Raw genomic sequence first — 17550 nt, 5'->3', positions numbered from 1 at the left:
GAACCAAAGAGAGCATCCAGAAAACTAGCTGAGCCCCAAGTGAAGGAAATAAGATTTTGGAAGAGACAATAAAGGAGTTGGACTTTAACTGCTGGCTGCATTTGGGACTATTGAACTGAACTGAAACTAAGGCTGCCTCCAAAAGCTCCCGAAGAAACCTGCCCCCAAGAGAATGATTATAATTTAAAGAAAAAGAACATTACAAGACCTTCAAACTTCAGATTACTGAGCTGACAGCATTTAATAATCTAAATATTGATAACATTGAACAAGGATAAATGCCATCATTTCTGGTTAAGTAAATATATCTAAAGTTTTAAGTAAATATTGGCTTGCACACATCACACTTATGCAGGTCACAGAGACATAGAAATAATAAAAAATACAGAAAAATAATTTAAACATTCCTTTAAGTTCTTCACTTTATCTCTCCATTCCACACAAAAGGATGTCATCCTTAGCCAATTCCTCAGGATTCTGGCAATTCTGAGTCATGTATTAGATACCACCACCCCACTTCCAGAAAAGCCACCCATAATAGAAGATATGAATTAGAACAATGGTATCTGGAGGCATTCAATAGATACAAAAGCCTATTGTCTTATTGAAGAAAAGTATGCTCTTACAACATTTACTGAATGCCATGGTCCAGCATTCATTTGTAGCCTTGACAACATAGAGGCCAGTTTCAATCATCCTGTCCAGTGTAGCTGGACTTTATTATTATTTATTATTATTATTATTATTATTATTATTATTATTATTATTATTATTATTATGTGAGTCCTCCTGACCTTCATTTGTAACCTGACAACTATGTTCTTCATGTCTTCCAATCTGTATACCTCCTTTACTCTGATGAGGTTCATGTCAGGCCTGTTGAGTTTAGAAACAGCTTTCACAAAGTTCTCAGCAAGGTGAATCTGTTGGTTAAAGTGCTGCTTCCAGATATTGTGGACATTTAGCACTGGTGAATCAAGAATGTGGACTGCTCTACCTTCCACTGAGCCTTTCTCTCACCTTTCAGTTCATGAACAATCTCCACTGACAGCAGTGTGTCCTGGGGCAGCTCTGTTTTAAGGTCAACTTTTACCAATAGTCTGATGGGCATTCTATGTGTAGATCTAGGATCTTTACATTCCTAAACCAAAGAGAGACATTGACTCACTCCCAGATACCACGCAACAGCAGTTCAGAAGAGAGTGAATTTTATCCAGGATTTTGAATTTGAATGGAGTAGATTTGTATTTGAAGATATCAGTATCAGTGTTCTTTATCAATTTAAAGAACTTAAGACTTTGTCTCTGAAGAAGAAAGAGCAACTTTGACTTGATCTGGAATTCTCTTTTCAGATTTCTGCCTGGCATGGTTCATTAAGAGTGGAGTCTTGGACAAAGTCATAAATTTTAGCCAGGATTTTGATCTGCAAACTGTGGTGACTCTCAATAGATCAGATCATATAGACCGAAAATGCAGAGTCTCCCTTGATCACATCTAGGGAGACCATAATGTTGACATCCAGTTTACTCTTCTGGAGTTAATTCAGAACCTGTTGTTTACCTTGAAGAGATATTTCCACAAGTCATGGATTCCAGACTTCAAGCTCTTATATAACACATATGTCTCTGAGTTGCCAGCCAGGATGGTGACAGGCGTAAAAAGAGATATGTATTCAAAGCAGATATGCAGCAAATAGATAAGTTCCCAAGCTGAATGGCATGAAAAGGTTTTACAGACAAAGTGGCCTCCTGTAGGGATAAGAGACAGGCATGTGAAAAAAATAGCTTAGCAATAGCTGCTTACAAAGGATTTCTTGCAGGTTTTCCTGTTTCTCCACAGAGAAACCCTAGTCATCTTGAAATGCATACCCTAGCAATGATGCTATCCAGAATAAAATTTTGAAAAGCTGTAATGTTATCTGGTTAGTTATCTCCATCAATCGCACTCTCGCCATAGGAGTAGGGTTTGAAGAGTTGACTGGAAGCTTCATGGAAATCCTCCAGCTTGAAGTCACTGGATCCTTTCAAAAATCATTCCAAAACCCTTTGCATGCCATGTCTTCCTCCAAAGTACATATTCAGAGCCTGCACACACTTCAACAAAGTAGAAAGCTCTGGACATCTGTCCTTTAACAGGAAGCACTCCAATGTGAAGTTTTTGAATTTGTAAACATATCAAATACAACGTCAATATCGGACATTTGCATTATTGCTCTGTTTAGGGAGAAGATTCTCTGGATCATTTCATAGGAATTGGACCTGGTTTGAGCTTGATGCATCTCCTCTCTGTCCAAGTCATCAGAGTTTTGCATTGTAGAAGCTCTTCTTTATAAAATTCAGTTTCATTTTCAATTTTCATCTTCCTCTTTCCTACAGTCATCCACTCACACATCTACTATGTATCAGGAATTTCAGAGGTATATTCTGGAAATAATGATACCCTATTCAAAGACATTTGGCTCTGGCTCATCTCTTCAGTCCACATCGAGTCCCTGGTCAAGAGCCTTTCAGCCCTACATCTCTTCAGTCTTTCTTATTAAAGTCTTCAACAATGTTTTTCTTACCTTGGCTATGTTTGCCTAGACCTTTACATTCTCATAAGCCCAATTTTGCCATCATTGTTGTACATAGAATAACTAGAGGAGGTGCCTTCCACAAGAGAGGATACCTTTCAAGTCAATGGCTGAAGGAGTTTGACACAGTTCTTTTCTCTTCATTTTCACTGTCACATTCATTCTTGTGGAAGATTATTGTGGGTCATGATTGCCAGAAGGAGAGATTTCCTCATCAGATGTGAAACTAAAGATCAAGCTCAGCTCAGCAGCTCTTTTCTTCTGTTTCTTCTAGGTGTTGCTTAATTCCCCATAGCCTCTTCTTTTTTTCCCCCCCAACATTCATTTTTTTTAATTGAAGCTTTTTATTTTCAAAACATATGCAAAGATAATTTTTCACCACTGACCCTTGCAAAACCTTGTGTTCAAATTTCCTCCCTTTTCCCCCAACCCCTCTCTTAGATAGCAAGTAATCCAATGTATGTAAAACATGGTAAAAATATATGTAAATCCAATATAGGCATACATATTTATACAATTATCTTCTTGTACAAAAAGAATCAGATCAAAAGGGGAAAAAATTAGAAAGAAAATAAAATTCAAGCAAACTATAATAAAAGAAGTAAAAATGCTTTTTTGTGATCTACACTCAACTCCCACAATCCCCTCTCTGGATGTAGAAGCTCTCATCATCACAAGATCATTGGAACTTAGACTCCTCTCTTTTCATTGTTAGTTGCAAGGTAGGGGCTAGCTGCAGGGTGAAGGGAGGAAGAAGGTGCATCAAGCTACCAGATCACACCACTGCCACTACAGCTGCCACTGACACCATAATTTGCCCTCAGTTTTATTTCCTCACAAAAACCGTTCCCATCTAACTAAATAGTCTTAAAGAAAATATTTTTTTCTGAAAGAAAGGTGAGGAGACATCTCTAGAAATGAGGGAAATTTCACTAATTAAATTTGTTATTTTGAGAAAGCCACAAAGTCTCTGTGACTTGGCTTCTTTGTTTTTTTTTTTTTTTATTGTATTAATACTTTTTACTTTTTTTTTTTCCCCCCCACAATCATTTCCCAATTAGCTCCCCGGATTGAACTCTTCCTCTCTTGTATGAACAACACCAACACCAACAACCAAAAAAAAAAAAAAAAAAAAACCCTTGGAAAACTGACTACAACACTCATGTGTGACACTGTAAGCAATATCCCATACCCATATTATTCTATCTTGCTAATAATAAGGATCACTATCTGTTCTCACTGACCAAGATCAATTACAGTAATTAATCCATATGTAGTTGCATTTAAATACTGTTTTCTAATACATCATATATTTTTGTACATCTTTTTATTTTCATTTATGTTAAAAAAAAATAATCTCTTTATATTACTCTGAATTCCTTGCATTTGTTACTTCTCATGGTATAAGAAAAGACCTCCCAGATAGGTTAGGCCAATTTTGCCCTGAAAGGCATCAAAGCTATCCTGGGACTTAAATGGTCCAGAGAGTTAATGTACAGGCTGCTTCTCTCTTGGACAGTTTCTTTATGTACTCAAACTATATCACCAAGGATCCTGGTCAGCTAATAACCAGTGAGTCACAAAAATTTTTAAGCACTTACTCTATTATTACTCCTATATACCTAATGGCATATAAGGAACCACTAATGAGAAGTTGTGCCTATCAGATTCAGAGGACCAAAAAAATTAGTTTTGCCCTACTCTGTTGACCTTACATTAATACATGGCAGGAATGGTGTGTGTGTGTGTGTGTGTGTGTGTGTGTGTGTGTGTGTGTGTGTGTGTGTATGTGTGTGTGCCTGTGCGCACGCTATCTACCTAAGCTGATGTTTACTTGTTGAATATCCTATATGTTATCCTAAGTTTTAATTATTACATGACTGATGATTATCTCATTTCATTTCACTTGATCTCTATTGTCATAGTAGCTATCTATGGACTGGTTCTTTCTCCTCTGTTTCCTAAATTTTTTTCTTTTATTTTTAGCAGCTACTGGTACAATCAAGTCCTAGCTCCTTCTCTAGCAATGGCAGCCCAGACAAGTTAGCACAGATACACTTGGCATCCTTCAACAGCAGAAGGTCCTTCACTCTTCTCTTATTCAGCTATCAGATCACACTCCCCCTCACTAGCAGTGTCCAGAGATGGAAGTTTCTAAGGTCGAGGAGGACTCCCAACTCCAGTTGCCAAGGCTTATTTGTTGATTCCACAGAATTGGCCTATAAGTGTTTGTAGGCCTAACCTCTGCCCCAGGAGTTCAAGTCTTTCCTGAGATCTTCTTAGATTGTCTTAGTTCAAAAACAACTGCATTAGCTTGATTTTTGTTTATTTCCACTGCTCTACATTTCACTCTGAGGCAATTTTCTGTCTTTTTCTGTGGAAAAAATTTGGAGAGCCAGGAAATTTCTAACCTAATCCACCATTTTCCTAGAAACCTCTCCAGTTATCTTAACTTTTGTCTTGCCTCTGAACTGCAAAGACTCTGAAAAAGAGAGAGAGACTAATCCAGTTCACCTGAAAGTCAAGACATCCTTAGTGATGTCAGTGTCCTCTTCAAAATGGAAAGACAAACAATAGTGGAAATTGGAATCATGAAGTGGTGAAAGGTGGGAGTAAATACAAAGCATGGAGTAACTAAAAGGCCTAAGAGAGAACAAAGGTACCCTGTGAAAAGTACTTTTTCATTTTTATATGGAGAGTAGTCTCAAAGGAACAGAGTAACCCTTCCCCACTCCCCAATGATAAAGAATGACAATTTGCTCAGTAAGTGCTGAGCAAGGGATAGTAAATAAAGTACTTGGAACATTACATAGTTATAATGCAGAAGTTGGATTGCCAGCAGACTGAAAGTAAATTGGCCAAATAAATTTAGCACTGAGACACAGAACTCTTCTTTTATGGACTGTGAAATCTGAGGGGCAGCTAATGGAACTCATAACAGCACTTAAAAAAGGTTACGGTGAAAGGAGTGGATATGAAGACACAACACCCTGGAACAGGGAAGCATGGTCTTTAAGACATTCAGCTATATTTTGCTGTAATGTGAGAAATCTGAGAAAGTCTGTGAGAAATACTGAAAAGTTGGGTTTCTACAGTGTTGCAAGCTTTGAGGATACCACTAACCAAAAGGCTTTCAGAATGTGAGAGGTTAAGGAATGTTAGGATTCACAAAACAATTAAGTGATCAATAGAAGTCCTCGAGCAAATAAAGAACTGGGGGGCTAGGAAGGCACAGGTGGATTCAGCTAATCAAAAAGAATCTTGTCATTTTGAATATATTTTTACATATTAAGGGGAAACATGGGTGTACCAGAAAGATTGTAACCCAGAAGAAAATGGCCCAATCTCTTAAAAGAGAAGCTGCGCCCCACCAACAGATATAAAGGTTCTCCCACTTCTGTACTCAGCATGTCCTCTTCCTGAAGAGAAATGAGGCTCACTTCTGGCCAGAAACTTTAAGATAATTCCTTAGGATTCTTCTTGAGTAAATTTTCCTGGATATCTGATTTTCAATCTCAAGAGTGTATTTCTAATAAGTCTGAGAAAGAACAAGAGCAGGAATCAAGAGGCTCTATGGCAAGAAAAGTCAAGCTTAGCCTATCACTGCTCTTTACAGTATGATTTCTTCCACTGAGGTAGCAGCAGGTGAGTGGGATATGATCACCAAGAAACTGGAGAGGGTTCAAGAGAAATTCTAACAAGAACCTAGTAAGTCACTGGAATAGGGGATGGGAGTGCTAAGAGCATGGTACAAAGAATCACTGCAGAACTCCCTCTGAAACAGAATTCCATAAGCTGGGGAGATTTAGATGATTTAATTTTAAGGTCCAAATTGAATGTTATTAAGTCCACATAGAGACAAACTTTTGTCCCTTTAAAGGAAGTTAAAATAGGAATTGTACTTGTAGTCAGCTCCCCATGTGGATCTGTAAGGAAGAGGGGAAATTCCTAAAGGAAATGGGTTTAGTAGATTTAATCATTTTGTCATTGCCCACCCCCTGCCATACATACCCTAGGACCAACCTGCTTCTGGAGTAATTAGATCAGGACTTCTGGATAGAAACTAAGTTGAATAACTTCAAAACACAGAAAACAAAATGGCCATAATTTTTTTTTAATCCCATAGATTTCCTTCAGGAAAAAGAAAACAAAACAAAACAAACAAACAAACAAAAAAATAACAAAAACAAAAACTCAAGGTTGTCAACTCCAAACAAATAATGTTTACATTTAACAATTCCACTGAGTAATAAGAGTTTTACAAATGGCCAGGGTGTTGGTATTGTCATTTCAACATCTCCATGACCCTATTTGGTGTTTTCTTGACAGAAACACTGGAATTGTTTGCTATTTTCTTCTCCTGCTCATTTTACAAATAAAGAAACTGAGGCAAAAGGGAAAAATGACTTACCCAGTATCATACAACTAGTGCCTGAAACTGGATTTGAACTCAGATTCACCTAACTCCAGGTCTAGTGCTTTATCCACTCCACCTCTGAGTACTGGGGATTCTACAACTATTGGAGTTTCTATTGCATTTTCCACAGGACAAGGTAGCCTGAAGGTAATTATTACAATATTCCTAAGGGCTGCACCAAGTCACTATTATTTGCCTCTCTAACATCCTATACAACAGAAATACCAGAAAGATAAACAAAAATAGCAACCAAGAAAAACAATATGAAGAAAATAACAACAGAAACTGTTAAGAAATTTCTTTTTAGGGGAAGTTAGGTGGCACAGTGGTTGGAGCACCAGCCCTGAAGTCAGAAGTACCTGAGTTCAAATCTGGCCTTACACACTTAATACTTTCTAGTTGTGTGACTGTGGGCAAGTCACTTAACTCCAATTGCCTCAAAATTCTTTTGAAATGTACATGAGAAAACAACTGGTGAAATAAAAAGTCATCCATTAGTCATGGTAGAGAAATCCATCTGAAGTAATGTACTAAATCAAAACACTCCACCTATAGGTAAATCAGTGAATTTTGTTCATTTGTTTTTGCAAGAATGAACTGTGGCATGGAAATGTGCACAAAAGAGAGGAGAAGGGAGGGAAAAAAGGAAAACGTTATATAATCTAATCAGATCAATAATTATGAAGTGAACATATCTTCAGTAGTTTCTTGAGGAAGAAGATAGCTTATAGGAGACAGGACAAGGAGGCAGAGGGACTGAAATGAGGAAAAAGAAAGGGAGAAAAATCTTGTTTTGGTGGTGAAATGAGGCAGGGGAGAGATACTCTATAAAAGGACCCAGTGAGTTTTAGTGCTTAAAAATTATACTCATTTTGCCTCAGAAGGGGAAACTGTTCCTGGGGGCAAATGATATACACAAAAGTGTGGGATGGACATGGACCTATAGAAAAAAATTTTACAGGAAATGGATTTTTAAAAATGACCAGATATATGAATGTTATGGAATATTATTGTATAAGAAAAGACCAACAGGATGATTTCAGAGAGGCATGGAGAGACTTACATGAACTGATGCTAAGTGAAATGAATGGAGCCAAGAGATTACATTACACACTGCAACAAGACTATATGATGATCAATTCTGATGGATGAGGTTCTTTTCAACAATGAGATGATTCAAACCAATTCCAATTGTTAATTGTTGAAGAGAGCTATCTACACCCAAAGAAAGAAAGGACCATGGGAGTTGAGTGTAGACCACCACATAGTATTTTCATTCTTTCTGTTATTGTTTGCTTGCATTTTTGTTTTCTTTCCCAGTTTTTTTTTTTCCCTTCTGGATATAATTCTTCTTGTGCAGCAAGATAACCATATAAATATGTATACATATATTGGATTTAACATATATTTTAACATATTTAAGCTATGTATTAGGCTATCTATGAGCTAAGGGAGAGGGGTGGTGGAAGGAGGGGGAAAATTGGAACAAAAGGTTTTGCAAGGATCAATGTTGAAAAATTACCCATGCATATGTGTGTAAATAAAAAACTTTAATAAAAAATAAAATAAAATAAAATAAAATGACCAGAGGGAAGGCAAAGGTTTTTCTTCAAACATCTTTGAACTAATCTGTAATTGACTATAAATCACAGACATAAGAAGATTCCTTCTTAGTGCAATATTCTCATTTTATCTAAAAAATTAATAGTTCTCTGTTTGTAGTATGGATTCTAACAACTATTTCCATTTTCATCCTTAATTTATTGAAAATGGAATTATTCACAGAGACATAATTCACTTGTGTTATTTTAGATGTATGGTATATTCATGGGCTTTGGGGAAATTATCATTTGGAAGAGCAATATTTTAAATAAGAAAATAAAAACACTCATTTTTCCCCTTTTACCAAAAAACATATTTTTGGCCAATGTTTTGCCCCTAGCTTTTCAACCAGATGGCTGACTTTCTATGACTGATGTGTACATTTTAGCTGAAAAATTGGATTTTATTATTTGTGGCTAGTATAAACTGCATTTGTCTTGATAGAGGAGGTAGAGTAAGCCTGTTATTCACAAAAGAGGTCTTTTTACATTTTCTAGCTGTCCTATAGCATATTAATGGTTAAAGAAATGAAAACACATTAAACTTTTCTCCAGCGGACAAACCACCAAATCCAGAGCATCCATTGAAATGGACGAGATTTTTGTTTGCCTAAAGTACAGAATTTGGCTCTAGGCCACCAACGCAGTTTGGAAAATTACTTGTAAAATGTTTAAGTTAACAATACATCAGTATGTCACACTCAGTTTTGCTTTCATATGGTATCACATGAAGCCATTTATTTACCAGCCTCTAACAGGATGAAGTCAATTTATTGCCCATGTTCACTTTAAAATGAATTTTAAGTAAGGAGATTGATTTCTACTAGAATACAGGAAAATATTTAATTTATATTACAGACTCTTTTTTATGTTTTAGAGTCTCATACTCTGTTTATAGCGTTTACATATGAGTTAACCATGAAATATTGACAGAATTGTATTTTGTTTTTATTTTGAAGTTTCTTTTTCACCTATGAACATATTTCATATTCAGTTGCCATAAAAGAGAAGCATACAACCAAGGGAATATATGTTAGAAGGAGGACTTGTAAAGAAAAGGCAATCTCTTACAGTACAGTAAGAGGTAGGGATAGAAAACAGCCTTAAAGAATTAAGCCTTACTGTTTTCAACAATGAGATGATGCAGGCCAGTTCCAATGATCTTGTGATGAAGAGAGCCATCTACACCCAAGAGAAAGAACTGTGGGAACTGAGTATAGATCACAACAGAGTATTGTCACTCTTTTTGCTGTTATTTGCTTGCATTTTGTTTTCTTTCTCATTTTTTTTTCCTTTTGATCTGATTTTTCTTGTGCAGCATGGTAAATATGTAAAGGGAAATATGTAAAGAAGAATTGTATATGTTTAGCATATATTGGATTACTTGCCATCTAAGGAGAGGTGGAGGGTAGGGAGAGAAAAAATTTGGAACACAGGGTCAATATTGAAAATTATCTATGCATGTTTTGAAAATCAAAAACTAAAAATAATATAATAATTAATAATTTTATTTGTATTAATAAAACAAATTTTAAAATCACTTCACTTGAATTTTTTTTAAAAAGTATTAATTCATGGAATTAACATATTCCATGGATAGACCACTCAAGGAAGGAATTTTTAAGACTAGAAGCAGAGAGATCAAACTGGAAAATTCAAGGAGTATGGCTACTCTCTTTTAAACATTTTAGAAAATGTCTAAGAAGCCAAGTGCTTTACAAGTATTATCTCATTTAACAGCCCTGGGAAGTTGATTTTATTATTATTACCATGTTACAGAAGAAGACTGTTGAGTCCTGCTTTCTAGAGCCCCCAAGTTGGGGGCTCCTCACAATAATGAGCACGTGGAACCACATAAACAACTTGCTATTGTATGTAGTTTGCCACCTGGTATCACTCTGCTTCAATCTCAACACAGGTTGTCATACCATTGTTAGCATGTTCCCTCCGGGCTGAAGAGTCTTATATCTTACCCAGAGTTTCCCCACTGACTGTACCCCTCTACAGAGGATAACGGGACAAATAGATATTATGTGACTTGTCCATATAATTAGTAAATATATGATGTCAGATTTGAAAATGCATCTTTCAGACTCCAGGCCTACCTCTCTATCCACTGAACCACCTAACTGCCTAAGCTATCTTTAAATAACATGTAAAAATTCACTTTTTTTCATATGTATATACATAAATATATGTATGTGCATGCACGTATGTTTGTATATTTGTATATATGTGTATAATTCCCCAAATATCATACTAAGAAATTAGTAATATAATTTAGTATAATCAAGGGAATTCAGATTGCTTCATATCTTTTCCAGACATGCTTGAAAACATCAGAGTATACTTCAAAAACAATACTATATGATAATAAATTCTGATGAATGTGGCCCTCTTTAACAATGAAATGAACCAAATCAGTTCCAATAGAGCAGTAATGAATTGAACCAGCTAAAGAACTCTGGGAGATGACTAGGAACCACTACATAGAATTCCCAATCCCTCCATTTTTGTCCACTTGCATTTTTTATTTCCTTCACAGGCTAATTGTACACTATTTCAAAGTCCAATTCTTTTTGTTCAGCAAAATAACTGTATGGATATGTATACATATATTGTATTTAATTTATACTTTAACATATTTAACATGTATTGGTCAACCTGCCATCTGGGGAAAGGGGTGGGGGGAAGGAGGGGAAAAATTGGAACAAAAGATTTTGCAATTGTCAATGCTGAAAAATTACCCATACACATCTTGTAAATAAAAAGCTATAATAAAAAAAAGAAAAAAAGAAAAAGAAAACATATGGGTAATTGTCTAATCATCCTGAAGAATATTGAAAAGATGAACTTTAACATGATGGAAAAAATTTACAAACATGTTAGTGAAATCAATCAATTTCTTATGCTATATTGGGAACCAAATGATAAAAAATGCTGAGCATGTTACTCTCATACAGTATATGGTCATTTTAACATAAAGCTATAACTTTAGACAAAACCTATGGCAAATTCAATATACATAGATATATACACAAATACAGTATATGCTACATATATATGAATATATAAAAACTAATTATGTATTGTTTAATTAATATATGTTTATATATTATTAATAGCTAAGTGGTATAGTGTATAGTACACTGGTCTTGGAATAAGGAATACTAATCTTCATGAGCTCAAATCTGGTCTCATTTACTTAATAGCCATGTGATTCTGGGCAAAACATTTAAACTTGATTGCCTCAGTTCCTCATCTATAAAATAGGCTGAAGAGAATAGCAAACCACTCCAGTTCCTTTGCCAAGAAAAATCCTAAATGGGAGCAAAGTCAGACATGATTGAACAACATATGTAATATATTTTTTTAATATTTAATATTATATATTATTTTATATTTATATATTAAAATAATGAAATAATGAAAACTAATAATGGGGAAGCACTAACACATATGTATGTATTTATTTTTCTGATTTCTTCCCACTTAAATCAATTAATTATTTAACTAATAGGAGAGATTGATTCAGGCAAGTCTATAGGGAATTATTGTTACTGAGGAATAAAATAAAGAAAATAACTGGAATTGCAAGTGGTTTCTTATTCTTGTTTTGAAATTAGATTCCAAATTAAATTTTTTGGTTCCTTAGATTCCAATCCAAATGTAGCCTAACAAACCTTAGTCAAAAAACAGAACTATTGGGGCAGCTAGATGGCACAGTGCATAGAGCACCAATCCTGAAATTAGGTGGACCCGAGTTCAAGTCTGGTTTCAAACACTTAACACTTCTAGCTGTGTGACCCTGGGCAAGTCACTTAACCCCAACTGCCTCAGCAAAACAAAACAAAACAAATTAAAAAAAAAAAAAACAGAACTATATTCAAAGTACATTTTCCCTTCAAGTTTAAAGTAAGACTTTGGTCTAAGAAAGTATTTCTCAAATAATTCACTCTGAAAAGGAAAACTTAGATACCTGGGCATATTTATAAATGTTGAGCCTATAGTTTATTGGTTAGTTATGATCTGCAAAGCAGTTTCTTCAGATAATTAAATGCCAATAAATGCCAAGCACATATCTCCCCTGTTTTAAATATTGCTTGGCATTTATGAACAATGGGGCAGGGATGCAGAATAGTAGACCATTTACAGGAAGACAGAGGGAAGAAGTGAAAGAAGACTTGAGTTCAGAGGCCCTATCCTCCATACTTCATGACTACAGATAATTATACTAACCATCTGCTATTAAAAACAAACAAACAAACAAGCAAACAAACAAACAAACAAACAAACAAACAAATAAATAAATAAATAAGATAATAAATAAGTGAGCAGGCAAAGGAGAAAACTTAACCACAAAAAGTTATTGTGGACTTCCAGCTCCAGTAGCTTGGGGAGCCGGACCCATATGGAGGAAGATGCCACTGAAATCCGCTCACCGAGAACTGAAGCTAGGGCAGGATCAGCACTGTAGGAGCCCCGGCCCGCGCGGAGTGCCGGTATTGTCCACAGGGCCATTTGGGGCTCGGAAGGCATTACAGCACTATGGAGGATAAACGCAACATCCCAATCATTGAGTGGGAACATCTGGACAAGAAGTTCTATGTCTTTGGTTTGGCGATGACCATGATGATCCGAATCAGCGTCTACCCCTTTGCCCTCATCGGCACATGGCTCCAGGTACAGAAGGGCAAGAGTCTGTATCAAGGAACCTTTGATGCCTTTGTGAAGATTCTGCAGACAGATGGGGTGTTGGGCTTCTATCAGGGCTTCTTGGTCAACACACTCATCCTGGTCTCTGGCCCGAAGGTTTGTGTCAAAGTACAGCCAGAGCAACACAGTGAAGTTCCTAGTGGCTGGTAGCTCAGCCTCATAGGTGGCCCAGAGCATAACAGTGCCCATTGATGTGGTCTCCCAGCAACTGATGATGCAGCACAAGGGCGAGACCATGGGCCACTTCCAGGTGTATCAGAGTGCAGAGGGCAGGGGAATAGTGGCCTTTGGCCAAACCAAGTATATCATTCAGCAGATCCTGTGAGCTGATGAAATATGGGGCTTCTACCGAGGTTATGTGGCTTTTCTACTCACCTACATATCCAATAGTGCTTTATGGTGGCCCTTCTACCACTTTTATGCAGAACAGCTTTCCCATATCTGTCCTAACGACTGCCCCCACATAATCTTCCAAGCCATTTCTGGGCCCCTGGCTGCAGCCTCCGCCTCAGTCATCACCAACCCAATGGACATTGTCCGAGCCAGAGTACAGGTGGAGGGCAAGAGCTCAATCATCTTGACTTTAAAGCAGCTGTTGGCAAAGGAGGGGCCCTGGGGCTTCATGAAAGTTCTCTCAGCCAGAATCATTGCAGCCACACCCTCCACCATGGTTGTAGTAATAGGCTATGAGAGTCTTAAGAAGTTCAGTCTTAGGCCAGAACTGGTGGGCTCCGGACACTGGTAATGGGTGGTGGGGAGAGAAGCCTGCCATGCCCTGAAGAGACAGACGGAGAGAAAGGGGACAACACCTTCCACTGGCCATGCACACAGTCCTCAGTTGGACTGGCTGCCTGGAAAAGGGACATCAAACTGCTCTAATCGAATAACCTTTGAGCTTGGATCTTTAGCTCATGCTGTTTTTAATTTTCTGGCCAAACTGAACCCCCTCATCCAGGCTTCCTTTTCTAATCCTTAGCCAATCCCTTTTTAAAAAGGGACTAGTTAGGGAACCTTTCTCAGCCTCCTTCCAACACCATCCTTAGGCTGTACATAGATTGCTTTTCACTCTTCTTTCCCCTTTGACTGCTTTTACAGCCTTCAAGGGACCACGGTCATTTCCTGCCCTTGCCCCCTTTCTTAAGCCAGTTGATTCTTAATTCTTTTAGGATGGCGCTGCCAAAAATCTCTAATATCTTTCCCTCCACCATTGGGGGAGTGCCCATCTCACTAAGGAGGGAGCAGCAGAGAACCTCTAATTGTCTGGAGAATTCTTCCCTCTTTCTCTGGGGAAGTTGATAGTTTGGGATGAGAAAATGGGAAGAAAATCTATATGGATTAATTTTATTTTTGTTAAAAATTGTGAACCAGCCTGTTGTTTTTTAAGTCTGCTAGAACACCATTCCTGCAGCTAGAGCCCCATCCATATCTGTCATAGCAGTTGGAATATGTAGATTTTACCTCACTTTTGGCTCCTTATGATCTTTGTATTCCCTTAGTTCAGTCCCCAATAGGTCTTAGGCAGCATCTTTGACTACTGGTTTTTCCCCCTGGCTTCCCATGTATTTTTTGTAATGGGTACTATGCCTGCATAACTGAACAGGCCTAAAGTAGCACCCTGAAAAGTTAGATTGATCATGTAGAAGGTTTGAAAACAGTGAAGAAACTTGCTGAGACAAAGGAGGGGAAAGCTTGTCATGGCAGGTCATTCAGCTCTGAACATCTCCAGCCATCAATATATTTCTTCCATCAATGATTCGATCTGTCTCCCACTGACACCTCAGATGAAGGATAGGAATGTTTACAAGGCATTGAGCCAATATCTTCTCTTATCCTGTAATATTAAAAGTTAGCACAGATACTAAATCTAGAAGTATGATAATGGTAGTGAGGAGCAGGAAGGGGTTCTCAAAAGGGGAGAGGGTGCATCTTTCCTTTATCTCCATTCAGAGCCATTTTACCATTTTACCAGCATGATACTGCCAAGATTTCCTATTGAAACCCTTTGAAAACCTGGGAAATTGAACTATTTCATTTCCCATTGCAACTCACACATAGTGAATAATAATTAGATTCAACCTTGCTGATTTTCCAGTGGGGCTACTGAGTTGATTCCTGGCATAGATGCTTTGTGTAGGACCTCTTGCTTCTCCCCACCCAGGAAAGACTTGGATGCCTTTCTATTGAAGGGTGCTAGCTTCACAACAACTTTGATATTTGTCCTCTATACCTTCCCACCCCCCACCCAGGTACCCTGGAAACAACATCTATTTAACTTTCTCTGTATCACCTCTGGTTTCAATATCTGTGGCTGTGTCTTCCTCACAAGTTTGTCTTGTTCACGTCAGACTCTCTTATTCCTCCCTCTTCGATGCTTTGTTGAGGGCTTTCTTCTCTGGCTCTTTACTCCATCTTTAAAACACTCCCTCACCCCCATTCTGACCCATAGGACCTTTAGGCTTGGAGTGACCCACACAATAGAAAAAGAATTACTTCATGTTCTTTATCATCAGTATAAAGCCCTTGCAGGCCTCTGTCCCGCAAAGACTGATTTCAGGCCCCTTCCTCTGTGTAGCTGAGCAGAAATGCCATGAAAACATGAGGTGTTCATGCTGCCCTCACACCTCTTTTGTGCATCCCTCCCTACAAGCGCCTTGTGTCTTGCTGTTTTTTTGTCCTCCCCTCCCCCTCACTTCCTCTTGTCCTACACTGCTGTTCCTGACTTTTAAAGGATAAGGCAGTGTATTAAAGGGACTGAGACCCAGAGTCCAGCAGTGGGAGGGGAGAAGGGGACTTATTGGCTTATGTCCTCCAGAGTAGCGTGGGGGGGAAGGCTGGAATGTTTTGGGGTTGACTCATCTGTTCTAGCAAAGTTCTCAAGGGAGGAGGGCAGAGAACCGTGTGGCCCTGTTGTGAGGGCCTGGGCCGAGAAGATACAGCAGCACTCAGACTGCTCTTTGACCATTTAATACTGATATGTAATGTGACTATTCAAAACAGGTTTCACTGTTGCACTGTAAGAAGTCTTTGTCATATAATTAAACATTTTTATTGTTTGAAAAAAAAAAAGTTATTGTGAGAAATACTGAAAAGTTGGATTTCTATAAAGTATTTCCATAGCGTATGAGGTAGTTTAGAATACTGGGTACCACTGACCAAGAGGTTTTTCAGAATATGAGAGGTTAAGAAAGGTAAAGATTCCACAAAACAACTAAGTGATCAATAGAAGTGTTAATCAAATTGGGAGCTAGAAAGGCACAGGGGGATTCAGACAGTCTTGTAGTTTTGAGAAAATCATAAACTTAAAATAATAACCTATCCAGCCCAAACTAGTTGGGATCAATAAGATTTAACCAGATCACTATTGCACCTAGTTAATAGGTTAACTAGGAGATGTCCATCATTTTTTTTTTTAATTTTTTATTTTATTTTATAATTATAACAGTTTTGACAGTACATATGCATGGATAATTTTTTACATTATCCCTTGCACTTACTTCTATTCAGATTTTTTCCCTTCCTCCCCCAACCCCCTCCCCCAGATGGCAAGCAGTCTTATATATGTTAAATATATTACAGTATAATTTAGATACAATATATGTGTGTAGAACCGAATTTTTTGTTGCACAGGAAGAATTGGATTCAGAAGGTAGAAATAACAGTTTACATTCATTTCCCAGTGTTCCTTTTCTGGATGTAGCTGGTTCTGTCCATCATTAATCAATTGGAATTGGATTAGCTCTTCTCTATGTTGAAGAAATCCACTTCCATCAGCATACATCCTCGTACAGTATCATTGTTGAAGTGTATAATGATCTTCTGGTTCTGCTCGTTTCACTCAGCATCAGTTGATGTAAGTCTCTCCAAGCCTCTCTGTATTTCTCCTGTTGGTCATTTCTTATAGAACAATAATATTCCATAACATTCATATACCATAGTTTACCCAACCATTCTCCAATTGATGTCCATCATTTTTAAACATGGGATATATGATGAGAGAGAGGGAACATGTCTATACATATTTAGGAGAAACACATAGTGGCCATATTATAAAGATTGTCATAATGAAGGAAATGGATCAGTCTGGTCTCTGAAGGAACTGAGCCAAACTAACACGTATAAAGCTTCTCCTACTTCTGTGCTCAACATTCTCTCTTCCCAAAGAGTGGAACCCATTTCTGTCCAGAATTGTTAAAATGATTCCTTAAGATTCTTCTTTAATAAATTTTCCTCGATATCTGATTTTC

General features: G+C 37.4%; 1 protein-coding gene and 1 pseudogene across 1 annotated transcript; one reads left to right on the top strand and one right to left on the bottom strand.

Annotated features, from left to right (window-relative positions):
- Positions 1–423: 423 nt before the first annotated feature.
- LOC141543906 (cap-specific mRNA (nucleoside-2'-O-)-methyltransferase 1-like) lies at positions 424–13129 on the bottom strand (annotated as a pseudogene).
- SLC25A44 (solute carrier family 25 member 44) lies at positions 13070–14663 on the top strand. The gene is given in 2 exon segments (XM_074268495.1): positions 13070–13395; positions 13397–14663. Coding segments are annotated over 2 exon segments (912 nt in total). The 5' UTR covers positions 13070–13138; the 3' UTR covers positions 14052–14663.
- Positions 14664–17550: the final 2887 nt, after the last annotated feature.

The sequence above is a fragment of the Sminthopsis crassicaudata genome, chromosome 5 (genome assembly GCF_048593235.1).
Source record: "Sminthopsis crassicaudata isolate SCR6 chromosome 5, ASM4859323v1, whole genome shotgun sequence".
Lineage (NCBI taxonomy): Eukaryota > Metazoa > Chordata > Mammalia > Dasyuromorphia > Dasyuridae > Sminthopsis > Sminthopsis crassicaudata.
Note: the sequence above shows the minus strand (reverse complement) of the source record. Positions and strands in the feature narration are given on the sequence as shown.